At 40.4% G+C, this 24,637-nt stretch overlaps 1 protein-coding gene across 5 annotated transcripts in view; it reads left to right on the top strand.

Annotated features, from left to right (window-relative positions):
• The first annotated feature begins 2,956 nt into the window (after positions 1 to 2,956).
• The window catches only part of NR1H4 (nuclear receptor subfamily 1 group H member 4), a 66,098-nt gene continuing 44,417 nt past the window's right edge, over positions 2,957 to 24,637 (top strand). For 2 of the 5 annotated variants that reach the window (XM_084617028.1, XM_084617027.1), the window contains exons 1-2: positions 2,958 to 3,122; positions 9,088 to 9,226. In XM_084617028.1, coding sequence (XP_084473154.1) covers positions 9,142 to 9,226 — 85 coding nt within the window. In that variant the 5' untranslated portion in view covers positions 2,958 to 3,122; positions 9,088 to 9,141. Of the gene's footprint in view, positions 3,123 to 9,087; positions 9,227 to 19,459; positions 19,600 to 24,637 lie in introns of those variants that run through there. The other 3 variants (XM_084617031.1, XM_084617030.1, XM_084617029.1) reach the window with 3 other exon arrangements.

The following is a 24,637-nucleotide window of genomic DNA, read 5'->3' as shown; positions in this document are numbered from 1 at the left end:
TCATGAACTTATTTTACAAGGTCTTCCTCATTTCTTCGCTTGACCTTTCTTGTTGAAAACAAACTTGAGAGAGGGGTTCAGTATCGCAGCTAATTTTTGAGATCCAATATTCATCATCTGGATGCCCTGTATATGTATTCTCACTGTTAATGATCTGAAGAGACTTTTAGAACAGAAGCTATCTTCAGTTATACATCTATTTCTAATATTGTTTGGTGAGGTACGTTTTATTAGTGCACAATACTATTTTAATGAAGATATCCTATTGGTGACTAGATGGACTTGAGTTTACCCCCTTAACATTTTGTAAAGAGCCTCTTGTCTCATTATAGATGACTCACTTGATTTGATCTAATTCTCTTTTCTGTTTGATTTTTCATTTGCACGTCTAGCCACAATAAAATGTGAACACCTGGCTCAGGGAACTAGTAATTCCATATATTGTTGCTATAGGCAACAGTCTCTTCCTTTGATCCAGAGATGCTTGCATTGTTCTCCTCAATAATGCTATATAAATATTGATTGGTTGGTGAAGCAAACTTTGCCATTGGCCTCTTCATTATTCTAGAGAGAAGAAAAATAATTTAATGAAACAGTTGTCAGTGAATGTGGCCTAGCATGACCAGATAGAAAGTGTGAAAAATCGGGACGGGGGTGGGAGGTAATAGGTGCCTATATAAGAAAAATTCCCAAATATTGGGACTGTCCCTATAAAATTGGGACATCTGGTCACCCTAATGTGGCCATTAATTCCAGCTCCTTTGCTACTGTCTGTAAAGCAGCTTCCAAGTGCATGACTTCGTTGAGAAGGCCTTTTTACTAGACCTTTTTAAAGAGTTAGCTACAATCTATCTCTAAATTACAGATATTCTTTGACAACAGATGTTTGGGCCCAATCCTGCAAGGTTATGGCTACAAGAGTGGGGAATTGGAGGGCTCCAAAACTTGCACTGAAGCATGAGGCCTTACAAGGTAAAGTTGGGTCTGTGAGCTTGGCCTCCTGGGGTATTTGTGGCTTCCTGAAACAGCACCGCTGCTCCTCCTGCTGGAGTGGAGGACAAATTCCACCCCCATGCTATACTCTTCCGAAAATTTTTGTGGGGCTCCTTGTGGCATGCCCTTCTCCGAATGCCCCCCAAGTGGCTATTTTGATAGGAAGTGTCAGTTTGGGCCACTGGCTTATCCTGAATAAGACACTGGAGGAAAGTGAGTATTCCCTGTGGGGAAGGATTGTTGGAAGAACTATCATCTTCAAAAGTGGGGTATCAGCTTTGTTAAATCCGTAATTTTACTGAAGCTTTCAGAATTTTGTGAAGGCACCACTCACAAAGACTGCAGCGGAGATGTATTTAAGAAAGTGAGCCGTGACTATCTAAATATAAATCAGTTTTAAAATATAGTGCACAACAAGTGCATGCTGGTGTGAGTCCTGGGTATAATACATAGAGCACTGTTATCAGACCCACATTGGCTCCAGTCATTCACTTGTTGCTCGCCTGGGGCTTATTGGCTGCAGGGTCGAAAACTCCAAGGTTCAGTATTAACCTAATGACATTGGTCCCCTATTGATCTTTCTACAAATTATGATGACCTCTTCTGTACATGGCTTGCTGCTGGGTGCATTTGCTAGGAAATACAAATGATGCTGATTGGTTATTATTATTTACAGTCATAGAGGATTGGGGAGAGACATGAAAACTCCAAATTCCATAAAAATGAGGATCAGGGTGAATAAAATATTTTTTTTCTTTTAATGGTTATTTTAGAGTCTGGGGAACTTTGGGGGGCCCTAAGGCGCTGATACTTGCCCCCCCCCCGAAGCCTCATCCCCTTCTGTGCGTTGCTATCCATGTCATCTATAGGCAGCATGGCCGCCAACAGCACCAGGGAGAGCAGAAGAAGCTGCCCGAGCAGAGAACACAGCAGGCTGCTTCTGCTGCTTCAGATGTACTTGGAGAGTGATGGCAGGAAGGAACCACTGTTTCCTTCGCTGCCACAGGCAGTATCTGGTAGCTTGCCAGATAGGGGGAGAAGAACTTCCCTCTCCCCCCTTTAAATAAATAGCTGAGCTAGGGCTGGGAGAAGAGATGGGGGGAGCTCTGTCACTGAATTCAGTGCCAGCTCCCTCTTGTAGCAAAGCATGGGCTCTGCTCATCTCCTTTCTCCAACAAGAAACTTGCCTCGTGAGTCTCTGCCTTCCTGCCCATTGTGTCCTGAAGTGGACTGGACAGAGCAAATGCTGTAAGGAGGAGGGCAGAAGAAGCAAGTCAAAGTGAGATCACCTCTCAAGGCTGACAGCTGCCTGCTATCTCTTCTATCTAAGTACTTATATGGCCCCCACTGTGGCCAAAGTATCTAAACTCCTCACAGACCTTAAAGATTGACATTATCATCACAAAGGGTAATGATGTATTATCCCCATTTTACAGAAGGGGAACTGAGGCACAAAGCATTTGAGTGAAGTGTTCAAGGTCATCAAGGAAGTCTTTGACAGACCTGGGAACTAAACCCAGATTGCTTGAGTCTCAGTCCAGGGCTGTAACTACTGTTCCCCAACAACCTCTCCTTAAAGCACAATAACACTCTGAAATGTTTGTTCTTTCCTGAGCAATATAAAAATAATCGAGGTACTGAAGGAAAGTCATAGAGCTGCCTTGGAACTCCAGTCTCCATGAGAACATGCAAGGGGCTCCCCATCTGCATAAGGCCACTGGGTTTGGACTCCTATTTCTGTGTGAAATGGTCAACATCCACAACATGCCTTTTTTACGGCTGCCCTGCTGTGCGTGCTGGTTTAGAATAAGACCCCTTCCCAGAGTGTCCAGTAAGCATCCAAAAGTTCTGATCTGACTGACTTTCTGGGTTTACAAAGTTTTAATACTTGAAATCTATGTTTAGATAGGTTAGCAAAGAAGAATTGTTAATGAGTAATCTTTGTCCATTAGGGCAATGAGCCAATGAAGAGATGAGCCCAAGCCCAGAGTCAGCCGGTTATCACTACAGGCTTCTGTTAAACCTAAAAAAGCAAAACAAAAATGTTCCTGTTTGAAACTTATTAGGATTTTGAACTGAGTGCAGAGGCTTTCCACACTCGGCCATTCTCAAGACTCTGGAAAAGGACAGTAAGTAATAATTGCTTAGTGGGTATTAATCTTGCTGTTTGATCATATTTAGTCATGGAGTACAATTTTTTTCTCACTTACATTATGTAATTAATGTAAATGCATCTCGAGGAGCTAGAAAAGTCAATGATCTGGATGCCAAAATCTCTAAATATTACTTAAATGAATGAAAAATATATTAATACTATAAGACAATGTAATCTCATCAGTATAGTGTGTGTGAGAACAGATATTTTCTTTGAGAAAATTTCATTGAATTGATGAAAAAGTAGCGACCGTTAGGGTATGTCATCTTACATCGGTAGATATGGCATAACTTTAATAATAGGCCAGTTCTACCTTGTTGATTTATACAGATCATCTGTATAGCAGCAGCTGGCATCTTTGACCTGTTAGAAACTGAGAGCATTTTAAATGTGTGTATAATGGGAGAAAAATAGATTGTGCTTCAGGAAAGATTTCAGAGTAGCAGCCATGTTAGTCTGTATTCGCAAAAAGAACAGAAGGACTTGTGGCACCTTAGAGACTAACCAATTTATTTGAGCATAAGCTTTCGTGAGCTACAGCTCACTTCACCGGATGTAGCTCACGAAAGCTTATGCTCAGATAAATTGGTTAGTCTCTAAGGTGCCACAAGTCCTCCTGTTCTTTCTTCAGGAAAGAGTTATTGTTTTATGTACTTCTCTTTTGTTGGCAAATTTCAGGTACAGGTGGTAGTGTTTCAAAATAAAGCCTCTTTTAACGTTCAGAGCTTTAACACTTATTTTCATATAATCATAAGTAATGATACACAGTGTTCTGCTAGAAGCATCTATTGTCTAATTCCAGTCACAGCTTTTAGAAACATAGCAGTTTGTCCTGAATTGTTCTGCTAGACACTTATGTTAAAAAAAAACAAAAAACCTGAGGTAAGACACTCTTACTCTGAATCTATTGTTTATTATTATGTTCATTACAGTAGCACCTAGAGACTCCAAACATTTGGACCTCAGTGTGCTAGGCACTGTACAAACAAATAGTAAGAAACAGTCCCTGCTCCAGCATTTATAGTCTAAATAGGCAAGACAGACAAAGGGTACTAGGGGAAAAAGAATGGCACAGAGACATGAAATGATTAGCCCAAAGTCATGTATTAGCAGAGCCAGGATTAGCACCCAGCTCTCCTGAGTCAAATTGCAATGCCCTATCCACTGAACCACGCTACCTCTTTTGAAAGGTTGCTCACTTTTGTGTATTAATATTTACATTATTTTTTTCCTTAGAAAGACCTTTCAGTCTATTCTACATTTTAGCCACAGGAAAGTATCTCTTTACTGAGCTAATTTTAAATGAATTGTTGAATTCGTAACCGTAATTTTCAAACAAATAAGAAAACAGTATTTCGGTCTGTGTGTCACAGAGTTCTCACTCTAGCCCATGTCCTTCTCATTACTTTATGTCATATGTTGTATTGGTTACCTCCATGCTATGCAACTCAAAATTACTTGGTGACATGGGCTGGACATAAAAATCTCCAAATTTGTTCATGTTTCTCAAATATTTTTAAAGAATTAAAAAAAAATTAAAAAAAATGAAGGCACGGCATTAATTATTCCAGAAAAGGTGTAAGACTCTGATTCAAAGCCCATTGAACTCAAGGGGAATCCTTCTACTGATTTCAGTAGCATTTGGGTCAGGTCCTAAATTTATGCTAGTATTAACATTTATTTTGGGGGTATTTGGTAGTTCAGGTATGTGAAGAACCGAACACTCATATTACCTTTTTGGAAAATGTACCTTACTAATCTTTATGTATGAAAAATTCTGTCCCTTGTTTGGTATATTTTTATTCTAATAACTGAAAATAGATTTGATCACTCTCACTAAAGAAGATAACAAATATGACTAGATTTTCATGATAATCAAACTTATGTTTGTACTTTACCTGAAAATATGTGGTTATGGTGCTTTTGCCTTTCAATGAACTTAGATACTTTTGAAATTAATTGCTTCAACAGAGGCCTGGTCTTGTTTAAACTGAAGCCAAAAGCAGTTTTGCTGGCTTTAACTCTGGTGGGGCCAGAAGCAGGCTCTTGATAGGAATATACAATAAAACTGAAATATATATAAGAAAACTCTGGGATTATATATATAATAAAAGTGAAAATTGTGTGTGTTTGTGAGTGTGTGTATGGAATATATATCTCCATTTAATTTGGAATATTAAAATATATATATATTGAATGTTTGAAGTATAGTAGGGCATCTCTGTGTAATGATAATATAAATGTTGCACTTAACTCAAAGTATTTAATAAGTATAGGGTGAAAATAATCTCCCGGTGTTGGGAATCAGATACTGTTCAATATCTGATTATCTAAAAGAATTCTCTTTGTTTTTCCATTGTTTCTTTACTACAAATAATTTTGTCATATGAAAAACTGGATAAAAAGTGGCAAAATTCATATCAGCTTGGATAGGTAGATGGGGAAAGAATGTCTATTAAAAACTAGCATTCTAGCTTCCAAATTATGTCTGTGCTGTTTAATTCCTTTGTATTTTAGTAAGGCCTCCCCTTTCCTAGGTGGACATTGGTCTTCTATCCAATCTATTTTTTTCTTTCAAACATCTACCTTTTACCCATAGTAATACATTTTTATTCCACCTGCAGAAAGAATATCAGATAGTCATTTACTTTAGAGTTTATGCCAGGCTTATCTTGATAGAAAGAAAGTAGATGAAAGATAGATATTTAATCATTTTGGTAACCTTCTAAAAGAAGCTTTTGGAATCTTTCCTGAAGCTTGGAAATCATTTTTTTTTTTTTTTTTTTGGGATACGGAGCTTTGAATTAAGAGAGAGACTACTGATCACTGCTCATACAAAGGAACTGACTCTGGAAGGAGTGGTGATGCAACTTTAATGTTTGAATTCTCAAAGAAAAATCTTCTACAGTTTGTGAAAACACCTCTGCCAAAATAGCACATGTAGAAAGAAAGACTCAGTCCACAGGTGAAGATGACATCACTTGCCACACACCAGATGATATCAGCCGCATGATGGCTCTATATTTCTGTTCACTGCAGACAAGATTCCATTAATCAGAACAAGTATCAGAGGGGTAGCCGTGTTAGTCTGTATCCACAAAAACAACAAGGAGTCCGGTGGCAACCGGCACTTGTTGTTAATATTTGAATGTGTATTGTAGTAGCACCAGGATCAGCCCTTTTGTGTTAGGCACTGCACAATCACATGGACAATCCCTGTCCTAAAGACCTGGCAGTGTGAATTATTCAATGGTAAACTATCACGCTTGTCACTGACAAGGAAATATGAAAAGAACTAAAGATTTATAGCACCTAATTACCAGCTCAGTTGCAGGCAAGTTAGATTGGTGTTAAGCCCTTAGTCCTGCATATGTCCTGGGGACTGTTCAGTCAAGTTTGCAGAGGTGAAAAGGGCCTCCCACAGCTGTTCTCCAGGAGCAAGATGCAGAAACCCTCTCCAGATGCCCCGAACAATGGAGTTTCGTGCCACCCCAGAGCAGCAGCAACTATAGTAGAGAAGCTGCTGGAGGAGAGGACAGAAGCACAGTCAGGGGTTCCTATAACTGGTGATTAGTAAGGGACCTTCAGGTTTGGGAACTTGAGGCGGGGGTTCATGAGAGAGCTGCTAGTCTATAATTCCATGCTTCCCTGGATCCTCTGTCGGGGAAACTCTCACAATGGGTTGCCATCTTCTTGACAGCTCTAATTAGGAGACATTAGGAGATATATTTTGTTAGATCAGCCCATTTTGTCCCTTCCTGGCTGTCAGAGGACCCTGCCCCTTCCACTGGGACCTGGGAGGGCCACTGCTTTCCCTGACAGCACCCCCCAGTGATATATATTATAGTCAGGGAATCGAGTGGGGAGGGGCTTGGAGGTGGCAATGCTGAGCAGGAGGGGATGGGCTCTCTACCCCCATTCCAAGATACCAAGAGACTTCTGCAGTTGTGGAATCATGATTTTCTGCTGGCGATTGGTTTACATGTTTGCCACAGAAACATCATCTGGTCTATGATACAAGCACCATTTGACATTTCTATGTAAACTGTTTATGTCTGAATGGACAATTTTAAAAAAGCTGTCCTAATTAGAAGACCTTGGTTTATGTTAGGAAAGAGCTTAATAGGTCGCTATGAACCAATCTAAAAATAATTATACACTTGTTCCTAACATTAATTGCGTGCCAGTTGACTCTGGGATTTCTTCATACACTGAGACTTTATTAGACTCTTCCACTGTGAGTATGGAAGCTTTCTATAGCCTTTATTGGTTTATAGATACTGGGTTCAATTTTTAAAAGCAACGAAGTGACTTAGGAGTCTAAGTCCAATGGAAAGTCAATTAAGTGCTTTTGAAAATGTTACTCATTGATTTCATTTACCCAAGGAAGCCTGAAACCCACGCTATAATTTCCAAGTGAAGGAATGCTTCATTTAATAAAAACCTCTGAATACTGGGTCATAATAATAAAACAGAACAGGAAAGACAAAGCAAAAAATTCATGTTTTTTTCAGTGTGGGCAATGAAAATTCAGCAGTTAGATTATTATTACATTTTAAATTGCTTGAATTAAGGAAGCACTTTTATAAAGGGGAAAACCATGCACACATACCAATCATCTCCCTAGTCAATATGGTTGTTGTTTTTCATAGCTTTTCTCTCTGTTTAATCAAAAAGCTCTTTGTGTTTTAAATGGGGAGAGTGCATACTGATTGCTAAGGCACATTGTCTTCCTGCTTGAGCCATGATACTCTGTAATGAAAACTGTAACCCTGAATTTGTGAATAAAAGTGGGAGAAACTGTATATTTGTTTTGATAATTTTGTTATTTTTTTTCAAAATATGGAAAGGCCAAGATTTTCAAGGACAGGAGCCTAAATTTAGGCTTTTATATCCATATTTAGGCACTGTGACGGGGTCGGGCTAGATGGCTATAGGAGAGTAATAGAAGGCAGATATATTAGCCCCAGGCTAAGTAGGTCCCTTTTCCCTGGGTAAGGTAACAGGGAAGGTTCCAGAACAATCAGGAACCTTCTGGAGACAATTAAGACAGGCTGATTAGAACACCTGCAGCCAATCAAGAAGCTGCTAAAATCAATTAAGGCAGGCTAAACAGGGCACCTGGGTTTTAAAAAGGAGCTCACTTCAGTTTGTGGTATGCATGTGAGGAGCTGGGAGCAAGAGGCACTAGGAGCTGAGAGTGAGAATGTGGACTGTTGGAGGACTGAGGTGTGCAAACATTATCAGACACCAGGAGGAAGGTCCTATGGCGAGGATAAAGAAGGTGTTGGGAGGAGGCCATGGGGAAGTAGCCCAGGGAGTTGTAGCTGTTGCACAGCTGTTCCAGGAGGCATTCTAGACAGCTGCATTCCACAGGGCCCTGGGCTGGACCCTGGAGTAGAGGGTGGGCCGGGGTTCCCCCCAAATCCTCCCAACTCCTGGTCAGACACAGGAGGAGTCGACCTGGACTGTGAATTCAGAAAAACTGCCAAGCTGAGGGCTTCCGTGAAGCTCCAAGGCGAGCAAATCTGCCAATAAGCGCAAGACCCACCAAGGTAGCGCAGGAATTTTGTCACAGCACCTAAATAAGTGGCCAGATTTTCAAATGTGGTGAGCACACAACAGCTCCTCTTGAGGCCCAATACTGTGTGTGCAGCACATTTAAAAATTCAGACCACTTATTTAGGAAATTATGAAAGAATAATGTGACAGCCTAATCCCCATCAGCTGCTGTGGAAAGCAGAATTATCACGTATAACATATGTCATTGCAAGGAAAAGGCACAACATTTTTTAAAAGTCTAAATTGCACATGATAACTTCACATCAGGGTTTGTTATAGTAAATACTGAAACAACTTTCAGAATTCTGGCCTGTAATATGTACACAGAAATGAATTATTATCTTGCTTTACTTATCCTTGTTTCTTTATCTTTCAAGGTTTCCTTTCAGCCTGTGCCCTGACTGTCACATTGTTCTTCAATTAAAGACCAGATGGGATCTGAAATGAATCTAATCGGACATTCCCAGCTACCTGGTGCTGATGGATTTTCACTTCCTGAAGGTCCTAATTTATTTGGTAAGTCATCAAATTAGCTTAAAATGTATCTACAGCAAATTATACCTGAACCAATAGCCTAGAATCAAAATACTGAAATCCTACAGTCAGTCACCATGGTCCATGCTGTGAAATCAGTTTTTACGCAGAACTCCCTATTTAAATGAATGACAAAATAAGGCGCAATATGTGTTGTTACGTGCCACAGTTTAACAAAGCTTGTAGTTTACTATTATAGCATTATTCTGCTGCCATGATAAGTTATTCAGCAAGGATCGCCTATTATAGATAGGCAGGAAATGATCTTCAAGTTAGTCATTTATGTCCAGCTGAGCAGATACAAAATATTTTTAGTCAATTTATAACTAAATGATACTATAAAATATGTGTATTGCCTTCTTATATACATTTATGAAAAGAATTGAATTGGTATTAAAACCATTACTCTATTTTTATAGAGACCATTAAAAACTGTGCTATTAACTTTAGTGCATAATAAAAGTTATAATAAAGGCTGCAAAATTCTACATAGCTGAGACTCCACTGCATTTTTCCATTGTGAAGCATGGGCTTGTTAAGGAATGAAGAATACTCTGTCAATATTTTATGAGTACAGGGAAGTTGTCTTCTATTATATGTATTACTGGGAAAGAAGAAAATAACTAAGATAGCTGCCCTTTCTTCTACACCAATGTTGCCCCCTTCTGAGTTGGAGCATATGTCTGGGGCCTTGCAAAGTGGCTTCCCAGTCGAGGAAAAAGTATTGACAAGAAGTCTGGGGATATGCTATATGTAACATGCTTTCTTTATACCTATGCATCAGTCCTAAAATGCAATGGTCAAACAGCATGTAGGACAATCTCTTCTTCCAGGAATCTCAGCCCAACACCAGCACCTGGTTCTCAGAAACTGTGCCACAAGAATTGACTAATCTGAGCCCCAGGCAGAAAGCAAACTCACTTGCTGTTCACACAACTTCCTTTCTCCCACAGCATCCACTTAGAACTTTGCATAACCCAAAACTAACCACAACACAGCATGTCTTCCAATGCCATGTCTACACTAGTAGTGTTTTGCTGGTGTAGGAACACCAATATGCTGCACTGACAAAGTGCTTCTAGTGTGGATACAGCTATACTGGCAAAGCTGTACTTTGTACCAGTATAGTAAAACCACCCCTCACAAGCAAAACAAGTTATACTGGTACGAGCACAGCTTTTCCTGTATAACTTTGTCTACACTAGGGGCTTCTGCAGCAGCGCTGTGTCAGTCAGAGAGCACACCCCTGACTGACGTAGCTCTGCCAGCAGAAGTTCATAGTGTGGACGTGGCAAGAATCAAAACTTGCTCACATAAGGAAAAAATTCTTGGAGGACTATGTGTAACCGCATCACCTGATGATGCCTGCACTGACAACAACTGCAAAGGGCCATCTTGGTGATCTGGTCCATTTGCTGTATTAATTATTATTGTTGTTATTTATTCGGATTACATTTACTGCTTAGAAGACACGGACTAGGTAAGGGCTCCATTGTTGTATTCACTGTACCGTCCCTGCCCTGAACAGCTTGGAGTTGTAGCCCCTGGTACTGCAGTTTGCTGCATGCAGAGGGACTGCTGTGCCTAAATGGAGACCCGCTGAAGTTAGTGGGACTCTGTGCAGGCACAGAAGTCTGCCTATGAACAAAGAAATGTAGGATTGGAGTCTACACAGACAAGACTGACAAAGGTGGGATTAAGGTTATTGTTACTGTCCTGCTTGTATAGCTGGGAAACTGAGGCACAGAGAGAGTGACTTGCCCAAAGTCACACAGAAAGTCTGTGGAAGGGCCAGGAGAGGAACCCAGATCTGCTAAGGGGCAGTACAGTGCCTTAACAAAACTATTTTTCCTCTTTATGAATTTTCCTCTTCACTAAGGAATTTTGCTTCTAAATATTTTTTGAAGGAAAATTTACTTTCCATAATTGCACATTTCCCTGGGAAAATTTGAATATGCTGATTTTTTTTCAATTTTTCTCCAGGAAAATCAAAATGAAATATTTAATTTGGGGCTAGAGGTTGACCTAAATTGAAATATTTCAAGGAAGTTGTAGTTTTGGGTGCTTTTTTCCTGCATACTCCCCCATGGGACAGGCTCCCTGTCTGGACCACATCTCAAGTACAAATTGTATGCTAAGATCACACAAGACTGTGTTCATCATTTCTCTTTTCTACATCAGTTTGTTAACAGTTAGCATATACTTGGATCCCCTGTGGCTAAACTGGAATGTTAATGAGCAGATGTTTGAGTGGGGAACCTCCATGAAACAAACTAAACCTATGAATGCTTAGACTTTAAAGAGATTTTTTCCCCCCTTGACTTTGGAGCTACTGTCCTGTGCTGGGAGAAGTATATTTTAGGAAATTCAATACCGTGCAGTTTTTAAAACAGCAATAAATAGCCACAATTTTAGATATATTTGTCTATTTGTGAAATCCCATGGTCACAGGCCAAAATCTATGAAAAAAGGGGTGGCATTCAAATTTTGGGGTCAAATTCTGGATTAATTTTCACCAGTAAAAGTCCAAAGTGATTTTGATTGAATTACTCCAGATTTTCACTTGTGGGACAGTAGACTTTGGCCCCAAAAGTCTACTATGTTATTAAGTTCAGTGATATTTTCTGGAAAAGAGGTTAAGGCTGGGCAACTCCAAAATACAAGCAAGTGTGTTGATTTAAAACATGTTCTCTTCAACAAGGGCTTGACTGACCCCTGATGAAACTGTCAATTCTTGGGGCAAGGCTTGTACAATCCAATAGGACATGCATGAGGCAATAGATAATATGATATAGTGGTCAGAAAATAGTACAGGGACTTAGGAGACCTGGGTTCTAGGGTTCTGCTACTGGCCTGCTGAGTGACCTTGGGCAAGTCACTTCATCTTTCCGTGGCTCAGTTTCTCCATTGTGCAATGGGATAATGCTCATTACCTCCTTTGTAAGGTGCTGTGAGAGTTACATATTATGTGTGTGCACTGCTAGCAAAATGGAACCTTGATCTAAATTGGGGTATTTCTGTAATATAAATAATTAATGTATAATGGAATTGAATTAGGCCAGAAAGGACGTATTTCACCTATGCACAACTTTTAACTGTCCCTCTTTTAGAGGGATCTCACTCAATTTAGTCCAAAGCTAGTATGTTTCTCTTAAATTTGGCGTCCCCACACTTTTATTGTTGAAAATTATTTGCATCAGAAATACAGAATCATGAAACCAAGATGAGAGAGCGTTATTTATACTAAGGAAATGACTCTGAGTGCTTTTTAAATTTTGTGCATGAATACTTCTTTGTGTCCCTCAATTTGGTCTTTGCGACACATTATGTTCAGCTTTGGGCCTTGGCAGATTGAGACTTATACACGAAAGGCAGTTAGAGGGTAATTTTATATTATAAAGACACTTGGAACAATTAAATTTCTCATGCAATGCCTCACATATTATGGCTTTGATATAACAGGAGGGGCTGTTAGTCGGTCAAAATTGATTTCTCTACAAAATATCCTCCACCCCTCAAAAATCTAAACACATTTTTCTTTTGTGTTTTTTTTTAAAGTATTGGCTTTGTTTTGTAGTTCATTCAGGCTAGAGCTACCTGGAAGGCATTGTTAGAACCATGACTGTATGTCTAAGTGTCCGTTCGAATGTACAGTTCTGAGTATTGGGGGTCTAGTTATTTAGTAAAGTTATGCTGTCATTGTGGAGGTTTACAATGTGAAGCTGATCACCATGGTAATCCTAAAGTAGCTCTCAAGATTTATCAGCACTTAAGATTTATAGTTGCAAGAAGTTCAGTGTGTCCTTCAGGATAAACAATTTCACTTTTGGTGGCTGGAGACTGAAAATTGCTGTTTTAACAATATATTCCTAGGGTAATGTATCTATTGTAGTTAATGTCTATTTAGTCTCTCACTCATTAACTGAGATTTTGTTTGTGGAGTTATGAACTCCTGAAAAGAGGTGCTCCCTTTGGAAATGACAAAGTGACCTTAACCAGAGCAGCGCATGTGAGCGCCACTAAAATGTAGACATTTCTTTATTATTGTGTCTTCTATAACTGGAAAACAAGTTCAATTTATCTACCTTGTCATTCTGATGGTTTAGAAACAAACCAGATGTCTAATATATCTGCACAGCAAGCATCTCTTGTTTGAAGAAGTCAGCAAACAAATACATTAAACTACCCATCTATACCACATTATTTGTAAGGAGAATGGGGACCTCCTATGGAGAGAAAGTTCCTCTTCTTCCCTCCTCCCCTATTCACCCACAGCTATGACAACTGTTCCAGGTAAGGGAAAGGGGCCTGTCCCTGAATAGGGGCTCTATGAAAGGCAGAAACAGAGGGCATCTGGGATTTCCTTGTCCAGCAGGAAGGGGCAATGGGAATAAGTCATAAAAAGAGCAGAGAACCAGGAAATAGAGGGCAGTCAACTGGTCAGTGCCTAGAAGGAGCCTGCTGCTGGAATACACATACTTTCAAGATAGAGCTTATTTCCCTATAAAAACAGATGAAATTGGATGTAGATACAGTTGGGGTTTTTTATGTGGCAAAATTTTGGGATACCCAACAAGGCGTCCTCTTTTGATTCTGATGATGGTAAAAAAATTGGTTGACACCTTTAATAACTGCAGTTGAGTTCATCATGCATGCACCACTGATTGCACCACTTGACCACACTTGTGTGCATTAGAGCTGATTAAGAAATTTCCAAATTAAAAAAATTTCAATAAAAATAGGGTCAATTTTTTCCCCCAAAAAATGCTTGTGAAAAATGTGTCCCTTTTTTTGGCCAGCCTTTCTGTTTCCTGTGTTTTGTTTTCTGTCCTCTTTATCTTTTTTCCTCATTTTTATTGGTAAGTAGAAATGAGAGAGAAAAGGAAAAGCCTTTCAAACTGGAGTTAAAACTGAAATGAATAGAATACTAGCCTTTTCTCTCACTCCTTCTTTCCCTATTTAGATTGGTTCATTTTCTCCTCACTGGCCAAATGCTACTTATTTTACTTACCCAACAAAGTCCCATTGAATTGAATGGGACCAATTGTGTAAAGGAACCGGGATATTGCCCAGTATCATACCCTGAGCCTGTTGAAAAGTGATACAACGCAACCTGCCAAACCAGGTTTTCAAACACTTCTAACTTATGGGTGAAATCCTGGCTCCAGTGAAGTCAATGGGAGATTTGCTAATTACTTCTATGGGGCCAGGATTTCACCCTATATTTCTAGAGTCTTATGCTTACTCATATTGAGTAATACCTTTCTTCTGGAGTAGTTGCATTGGAATCATGGTAATTGAAATCATGAGGTTTACTTGAGGAGTAAAGTACTATTCAATATGAGTAAGGGTTGGCCGAGTCAAGTGATTTCTTGGCTGCTTCGTATCAGTGTAAATATCACTTGGAAATAACAAGGAAATTCAGTTAATTATTAACTATTTATCATGATTTAGTAAATAGACAACAAAAAGAGAATAGCTGTGTGGGCTTGACAGCATGAAGCCCCTTTTTAGTGAATTCAACCAAAATATTTTTTCAATTTTTATAGGTATTTCCATCACCAATATTTTCCAAATGTTCCTCCAGTGATAGCAATGTGCTACATCTAATAAATAGGCTATTAATCTAGTATATTTTAAAGATTGTTGGTTTTTCAGTGGAAGTCCCAGTCATAGGATGTCAAGGTCCATTGCTAAATTGCAGTTGGTAATAGATTTAATTTGGTTTATAAAATAATCCCATTTTAAGACTGTTCTAATAATTGGGCCTACAAATTTACCCTAACTGTGAGTTCAGTGGTAAAAAGTGAGTGTAAGTTCATAAGATGTCACAATAACCTATAAAATGTTGATGGGAAAAGGTATGAAAGGGAGACAAACTGAATTAGTACAAACAAAAAGACCTGCTGATATAATTCAAGGATGGTGTTAAGAGCATGCTTAAGAAACAAGAAAAGTGTAGAACCAGAGATCAAAATTGGTGTGTCAGAAACTAGGCCCAATTGGTGGACAAAATAATGAGAAGATGGTCTGTTTCACGCATCACTCTCCTTTGTGGCCCATAAAGAAAGAGACTTTGGGGAAAAATGACTACTGGATTGAGTTTTGCCATCATGACTGTCTAGGGTTGCCAGGCATCCAGTTTTCGACCAGAACGCCCGTTGAAAAGGGACTCTGGCAGTTCTGGTCAGCACCACTTACCGGGCCGTTAAAAGTCCAGTTGGTGGTGCAGCACGACTAAGGCAGGCTCCCTGCCTGTCCTGGCTCCGCACAGCTCTCAGAAGTGGACGGCATGTTCCTGCGGCTCCTAGGCAAGGGAGTGATCAGGGAAGCTCCGCGCACTGCCCCCGCCCCCAGCGCCGGCTCTGCAGCTCCCGTTGGCCAGGAACCACAGCCAGTGGGAGCTATGCAGAGCTGCCTGGCCATGCCTCCGCCTAGGGGCCAGACATGGCAGCCCCTTCTGGGTGCAGCACGGAGCCAGGGCAGGCAGGGAGTCTGCTTTAGCCCTGCTGCGCCACCGACCGGGAGCCACCTGAGGTAAGTGCCGCCCGGCCAGAGCCAACACCATGAACCCTCTGCCCGAGGTTGGAACTTGCTCCCACACCCTAACTCCCTCCCAGACCCTGCACCCCCACCCACACCCCAACCTCCTGCCTTAGCCTTGAGCCCCCCCCCACACTCAACCCCCCTGCCCCAGGTCGGAACCCCCTCCTACATCCTAACTCCCTTCTGGACACTGCACTCCCACCTGCACCGCAATCCCTGCCCCAGCCCTGAACCTCCTCCCGGAGCCTGCACCCCGCACCCCCTCCCACAGCCCGAACCCGAGCCCTGAGCCCCCTCCTGCACCCAAACTCCCTCCCAGAACCCGCACCCTCTCCTGCACCTTGAACCCCTTATTTCTGGCCCCACCCCTGAGCTCGCATCCCCAGTTGGAGCCCTCACCCCCTCCCACACTCCAATCCCCTGCCCAGCCCAGGGAAGTGAGTGAGAGTGGGGGAGAGCGAGCGACTGAGGGAGAGGGGCTGGAATGAGTAGGAGTGGGGCCTCGGGGAAAGGGTGGTGAAGGGGCAGTGCAAGGATGTTCGGTTTTGTGCAACTAGAAAGTTGGCAACCCTATGTCTGCCGCACCCACCGTCTCCTGGGTTGCCAGGTCTTTGTCACCGTAATCCTGAAAGATGTCCTGAACTGACTGGGCCAGATGATGTTGCCATCTCTACTGGCTCTGGCTGAATCCTGAACACGACCTGGGATGTGAGACTTCATTTCCCTTCCCCCCATGTGCCCTTTTCTTTCCCCACCTTATTACTTCTCTTTTCTATCCCTCTCCTTTTGTCTTCTGTCTAATCAGAATCTGAATTAACTGGGCAAGATTGTATATTTTGCAACACTGCTGTAAGCCTGTGACCAGAAAAAGGCAGCTAAATTCAATGCCCTACACAGCCTAATGCTGGTACAAGTTTGTTAGGTCTCAGAGTGGCTAATGAGACACGTGCAGTGTTTGTGTTTCTCCAGAAGAGAGGGTGCAACTGAGAGTCAACACCAGAGACAGAAGCTGCATTTTCTGTCTTTGCTGTACTTTTCTTTCTCCTTTGTATATGTTTGTCTTCTAGAAAATGGGATTGGACTTTAAAACAGCCAGCAATGCTGACTGCTCCAGCCCATCTCAACTAACTTCTTCATTCTCCCCTACCCCGACCCTAAAGGACAGTTGTTACCATCTTCAATACCATCTAAGAGACTGTCAGACAAGGTTTTTTTCCTTCTAATAACTGTCTCCAGCTAAAGGGAAAGGGAACAAGGGATGCTATTAAAATGAAAGCCATTTTTAATACTTTAACTGTTTTCTCTTCTTTCCTGTATCTTTAATAAAAAGATGTGAGATAAAAGGATTATTAATGATGCTTTTGCCATGGTACTAAGTAGGCTGAGGTCTCTATGCCAAACTCTGAACCTTGTTTAAAACTGTTTCATACCGCACAGTGACTGGGTTATGTTAATACCTCTGGCCATATATTCCATCTAAATTAATACAACAGGGACATAGCCACCTAATATGTGTGAAATGCCCTTGCACCCACCATTTTCTTCAACAGTTATCCCTTGCCCTTTCTACAAGGGACAAGTCTTTAGATATGAAACAACGTCCTCTTTAGGTAAGGACTGCATGCCTAACATCTTACATGTACATACAGGTGCACAAAATCTGGTATTAGGGTGTCAAATGGGTTGCAATGCTTTGAATATGTAGCCCATTACAGCTTTCTCTTGAAACTTCTTGTATAGGTTTTGTTAATCTGCATGATGTTCAATCTTGCAGCTTCAGATACTGTGGAGATGGAAGGTTGTAGATAGATAGAAAAATAGGATTATACAATTGATTCAAATAAAGAGGCTCAGTTTAAAAAAATCTGTAATTGTAGTTTCGAGACTGAACTTGATAAGTTTATGGAGGGGATGGTATAATGAGGCTGCCTACAATGGCATATGGCCCAGCTGCTACTGCTATGAGCAAATAGCTCCAACAGCTGGAGGTGGGACACTAGATGGGGAGGGCTCTGAGTTCATACAGAGAATTCTTTCCCAGGTGTCTGGATGGTGGGTCTTGCCCACATCCTCGGGGTCTAACTGATCGCCAAATTTGGGGTAGGGAAGGAATTTCCCCAAGCTCACATTTGCAGAGATCCTGGCTTTTTTCACCTTCCTCTGCAGCATGGGACATAGGTCACTTGCTGGTCTGAATTAGAGTAAATGGTGGATTTTCTGTAACTTGATGTCTTCAAATCAAGATTTGAAAACTTCATTAACTCAGCTAGAGATTACGAGCCTATTGCAGGAGTGGGTGGGTAAAGTTCTGCAGCCTATGATGTGCAGGAGGTCAGACTAGATGACCAGGATGGTCCCTTCTGGCCTTAAAATCTATGAACTGGTGCTGATTTCCAGCAGTTTCTCCCCAGAATGTAACACAATACATGTGGGAAATAATTAGATATGTCAAACTCACTGGAAATGTGACAAGTTGGAGAAGAATGGGAAAAATAGAGTAGAAGTATTTTTGATGGCATGAGTATTTTTTATAGAATTCATTAAAAGACCCCCTAGAGTGGATAGTGAGATACAAGAATAAATTAATGTAAGAAGCAGAAAACAAAGCAACATATTTAAGCAGCCCTTAATGACTGGACAATGAAAAAAAACCTCAAAAGTAAATGCTATATAGTAGCTGTATCAGTGACATAGCACCTTAGTGAACTGTAGAGACTGGATCCATTTGTTAGCTTTTGTTTGGTTTTTAAAAAATCTCTAAAATCAATGGTCAGAAACTATTTAACAACCAAAAGATCATAAGATGAAGTAGCTAACTATTTGTATCCAGCACCATCTGGCAGATGGTGCAGCATCTGGCATTATCATGATGATAAATAGGCAAGTGGTCGACTTCCAAGTCAAAGGGAAACAAAGCAGCAAAAACTAAAACAGAACATTATGTATGTACAATAATTATGGACAACAAATGATCCAGTGGAGCAGAAGTAACCTGAAAGATGTTCTAAAATAATGAGAAATACCTCAACTAAACCTGAAGGAGGTGAATGAATAAATCTATGTGGCACAAGGTCATTTGATAGGACAGGACAACAGAGAATCACTAGTTCCTCCTATGCAGGTTTTTAGGTTTTAAAAGGAATGATATACCTTTAGGGCCTGATTCTACATACACTTACTACCAGATATCGTGGATACTTTCCTGAGCAATTGTATTGACCAAGAATTTTCTAGAACACGTGATTCTTGTCTGGGTAAAGATGACAGAATTTGGCCATCCTAAAATAATAGAGTTTTCTCTGTGCCTATGATACACATGCTGCATCAGCCAGTCAAAATGATTTTGAATGGTTAATCTATTAAGTTTATTCACCTAAAAAAAGTAGTAGATTTTTATTTATACAAAATACTAAGGTGAATGAAAACAAAAAATTACAAAATTGTAATGGAGGAGCTATTTGGAAGAGCCCCCTTGAATCCACTGACCCAGAGAAAAGTATCCAGATTTTAGTAAAGGACATTTATACTGTAATTTGGCATTGTTATTCTCTCAAGCAATTAGAAATAGGCTTCACTGTAATGAAGTTAATTAGTAAACTATATAACCTCTGGCCTGTATCACGCCTTAGCTAGTCTTAAAGGAAGTTCTAGTTTTCAGTTCAGAGTAAAGCAACATGATATTAAGGAAGCAGGACTAAGGAAGTGTAGATGATAAGTACTGACAAGAAAAAGTAAAGAGAACAACACGTTAAATAGCCCAAGTTTTTCAGGAATTGTCATGGAAATGGTCGGAATGAAGACTGCTAACGGTAGGATATTGTTCAAGCTCATGTTTGATCTATTATATTGTACAATATATCTGTTAAATGCTGTGAATCAGCTTGATGCCAGAGGCTGTCTAGCCCATGCCCTTAGACACCTGATAATAGTTTTTTCAGTACTTAAGCCAGTTGATTAGCTTATGTTTCCCATTTTGGTTTATCCTGTGAATCACAGGAAATACATTTTGTTCTTTTTGGCTTAAGATCATTTGCTCTCTGTGACTCTTACGTTACATTAGTTTTATTAGCAGGCTCGAGGCCTTAGGTTTAATCTGTTTGCTGTTCTTTTTCTTATAGTTTTATATTGACAATATTTGTTGTGCCAATGCACTACCACTGTAACTTCTGTAATATTTTGCATACAAATTCTACAGCCTATATATAACTTCAACATAATACTGAAAATAAAGGGTGAGATTTTCAAAAGCAGTCAGTGATGGCTGAACTCTGATGGTAAAACTTCCTTTTACTTCAATGGGAGTCCAGTTAAGCAAATGCTGAGAGCTTTTTAAAATCCCACCCAAAATATTCACATGTAAAATTGGAAAAAAAAATCTTCAACAAATCTCACCCACCAAATACATAATGGGAAAGTATTCACAAACTGATGGCCAGATTCAAGAAATAAAATTTCACTCTGAAAACATTAGTAAAATTTGAGACATTTTGTGAAATGTTCTAATTACAATTTCTTTTGCAAAACATAACCCCCAATTTTTTCAGACCTATTAGTATTTATTTCAATTATCATATATCAAAAATGATTACATGTGTGTTTCTGATATGAAAAGTGTAATGGAACAGTAAGAACATATGAATATAATATATTACTAGAGACAATGGGTCTGCTTCTGATCCCACTTACACTGATTTACACTGCTGTAACTCCATTGCTGTCAGCAGAGTCACTCTTGCTTTACAAAAAGAAAAGGAGGACTTGTGGCACCTTAGAGACTAACAAATTTATTTGAGCATAAGCTTTTGTGAGCTACACCTCACTTCATCGGATGCATGTAGTGGAAAATACAGTGGGGAGATTTTATACACACAGAAAACATGAAACAATGGGTGTTACCATACACACTGTAACAAGAGTGATCCTTGAAACAATGTGTGTTACCATACACACTGTAACAAGAGTGATCAGGTAAGGTGAGCTATTACCAGCAGGAAGGCGGGGAGAGAACCTTTAGTAGTGATAATCAAGATGGGCCATTTCCAGCAGTTGACAAGAACGTGTGAGGAACAGTAAGGGGGGGGGGAATAAACATTGGGAAATAGTTTTACTTTGTGTAATGACACATCCACTCCCAGTCTTTATTAAAGCCTAAGTTAATTGTATCCAGTTTGGAAATTAATTCTAATTCAGCAGTCTCTCGTTGGAGTCTGTTTTTGAAGTTTTTTGTTGAAGAATTGACACTTTTAGGTCTGTAATTGAGTGACCAAAGAGATTGTAGTGTTCTCCGACTGGTTTTTTAATGTGTTAATTCTTGATGTCTGATTTGTGTCCATTTATTCTTTTACATAGAGAGTGTCCAGTTTGGCCAATGTACATGGCAGAGGGGCATTGCTGGCACACGATGGCATATATCACATTGGTAGATGTGCAGGTGAACGAGCCTCTGATAGTGTGGCTGATATGATTAGGCCCTATGATGGTGTCCCCTGAATAAATATGTGGGCACAATTGGCAACGGGCTTTGTTGCAAGGATAGGTTCCTAGGTTAGTGGTTCTGTTGTGTGGTGTGTGGTTGCTGGTGAGTATTTGCTTCAGGTTGGGGGGCTGTCTGTAAGCAAGGACTGGCCTGTCTCCCAAGATCTGTGAGAGTGATGGGTCATCCTTCAGGATAGGTTGTAGAGGTGCGTTGGAGAGGTTGATGCTTTGGAGAGGTTTTAGTTGGGGGCTGAAGGTGATGGCTAGTGGCGTTCTGTTATTTTCTTTGTTGGGCCTGTCCTGTAGTAGGTAACTTCTGGGTACTCTTCTGGCTCTATCAATCTGTTTCTTCACTTCAGCAGGTGGGTATTGTAGTTGTAAGAATGCTTGATAGAGATCTTGTAGGTGTTTATCTCTGTCTGAGGGATTGAAGCAAATGCGGTTGTGTCGTAAAGCTTGGCTGTAGACAATGGATCATGTCGTGTGGTCTGGGTGAAAGCTGGAGGCATGTAGGTAGGCATAGCGGTCAGTAGGTTTCCAATATAGGGGGTGTTTATGTGACCATCGCTTATTAGCACTGTAGTGTCCAGGAAGTGGATCTCTTGTGTGGACTGGTCCAGGCTGAGGTTGATGGTGGGATGGAAATTGTTGAAATCATGGTGGAATTCCTCAAGGGCTTCTTTTCCATGGGTCCAGATGATGAAGATGTCATCAATGTAGCGCAAGTAGAGTAGGGGCATTAGGGGACGAGAACTGAGGAAGCTTTGTTCTAAGTCAGCCATAAAAATGTTGCCATACTGTGGGGACCATGCGGGTACCCATAGCAGTGCCGCTGATTTGAAGGTATACATTACAGTGTGTATGGTAACACCCATTGTTTCATGCTGTCTGTGTATATAAAATCTCCCCACTGTATTTTCCACTACATGCATCCGATGAAGTGTAGCTGTAGCTGTGAGCTTAGAACAACTAAGGTGCCACAAGTATTCCTTTTCTTTTTGCGGAAACAGACTAAAACGGCCGCTACTCTGAAATCTTGCTTTACAGTAGTGTAAGTAATGTCAGAATCTGATCTATACTCTCCATTAATACATTAATAAAATCATATGCACATTCCAGTCAGCAAGATAAAATCAAATTAGTTTTATTATAAGAAGCTAATTGTTCTAGTAAGCCTCTTCAAGAAGGCCTTGTGTATAGAACTGGATGGGAATGGTTTACCTTTCCCATGAGAGTTTTGGAGATTTTTGACATCTTCCCCTTTCTGAAAGTAGAACCTCCCCCCCCCCCCCCCAAATAAAATCAAAATCCTGATAATTTTCACAAACTGATAATCCCAAAAATTCAGGTTGGGAAAATCAGTTTTAAACTACACCTTAAATTGAACTGGGGCAACTTTCTTGTGTAGACAAGACCTAGGATAAGTTTCCTTGAAAATCAAAGGCAGGTCCCCATCACTATAGTATCTGAGTGTATCTCTACACTGCAGTTAAAAACAAGCTGCTAGCCTGTGCCATCTGACTTGGACTAAGGGGCTGTTTAATTGTGGTATAGACATTTAGGCTCAGATGGATCCTGGGCTCTAAGACTCTGCAGGGTGGGAGGGTCCCAGAGCTTGGGCTGCAGCCTGAGCCAGACTGTCTATATCACAATTAAACGGCCCCTTAGCTCAAGCCCTGCGAGCCTGAGTCAGCCAGCATGGGCCAGCTGCGGGAGTCTAATTGCAGTGTAGACATATCCTGAGTGCCTACCAGCACTTTAAAGTGTGGATATAAAGATCTGTCTCTCTCTCCCTCCCACCCTTTACCCCTCAGTGAGCAGGGACTGGCCGTAATTAATTATTTTTTTTAATGTGGTGTTATTGTGGGAAGGCTAGGTAAGAGAAATAAAGATGTATGGGTTATTCAGGTTTAGCCAAATATAGAGAGATTTGTGTGTATTTGGTTTCTTCCGGAAACAAATATACAGCTCTAGGAACTATGAGGGGTTTTGTACATATCTACACAGGTCTAACTAAACTCCCACAGTTCTGTCCCAGTATTGTGTACTGAACCCACTGTAAAACCCTGGATTGATTTGTTTTTCTTTTTGGGAGGAGTGCTGCAGTCTCTTACTATTATTTCAAAGCCCTGAGCAGATCAGGAAAGTGGTTTAAAGCTTCTGTAGCATTTCTTGGAAATGACATAAAAGTAAAAATGAATAATGTATTTTTTATTTTAGTCCTGGGATCTTCCCACTCCCATTTGTGTAAATCAATCAACCAAATAATTAAAAATTAGCAAATGGCATGTTATGTGCCCATAACTAAAAGTTGTTTCCACAAAACAGATACTAAATATTTGTGCAGTGGTTGTATAGTTGGAAACTAAAGTAACTCTTGTTTTTCTACATAAATAATTTTGAACAATCTTACTAAGTAACAGTCACAATAAATTGAAAATATAATTAATAGAAACAGGCCAAATATTTATTAATACTGTGCCCACAAGTACCCAGAACTTTGTTTTACACTGGAGTCTCCTGCAAAACAATACAGCCTACAGCAACTCATTGTTAACACAACATCTTGCCCATGTTTTTCTGTGCTGCTGCTGACAGATATCAACGATAGTCTTATGGTTAAAGCATGAGATTGAGAATTAGGAGACCTTGATTCAATTTTTAGCTCTTCCACATACTTCTTGTGTGACCTCCAGCAAGTCACAAAATGTTTTTGCCTTGGTTCCGCACTGGTAAGAAGGGGATAATGTACTTGTCTCTTTGTCTGGTCTATTTAGAGTGGAAGCTCTTTAGAGCAGGGATCATCTTTTACTATGTATTAATATCCTGATAGTATCTGGGATCACTAAGTGCTACTGTAATTTAAATAATTATTAGTGGTATGTAGCACCATTGTCCTCCTTTGGCTTTGTCCCATAGCTTTCCAGACATACCTATGTCTGCTTGTGCTATGGCAGCATCTCTGCTTCTGCTAACTGTACACGTCAATACACGAGTGGATGCTATGTTGATGGTGTACCATCTAAGCAAGTTAAAAGAACAGAAGTACTTGTGGCACCTTAGAGACTAACAAATGTATTTGAGCATAAACTTTCATGGGCTACAGCCCAAGTAGATACTGAAAAGTGATTTGCATCAACTTTTGCAGTGCTGTACGCTGGTAAGGGAGCAAGATGTAGCACAGCTGATGCCATGGGACATCTGGAATGAGAGTTTAGTTAAAACAGGAAGTTACGGTTCTGGTATTGCTTGAAGGGTGACAGAATAGAAGGACCCCTTTCATAGCTAATAATGTCTTGCTGTCATTGCAGGTGTTCCTATCTTTTATTGTTGGTACTTCTCCTTTCCTTTTGACTCCTTTGAATTGATGGG

This window comes from Lepidochelys olivacea (genome assembly GCF_965140295.1).
Source record: "Lepidochelys olivacea isolate rLepOli2 genome assembly, chromosome: 1".
Classification (NCBI taxonomy): Eukaryota; Metazoa; Chordata; order Testudines; family Cheloniidae; genus Lepidochelys; species Lepidochelys olivacea.
Note: the sequence above shows the minus strand (reverse complement) of the source record. Positions and strands in the feature narration are given on the sequence as shown.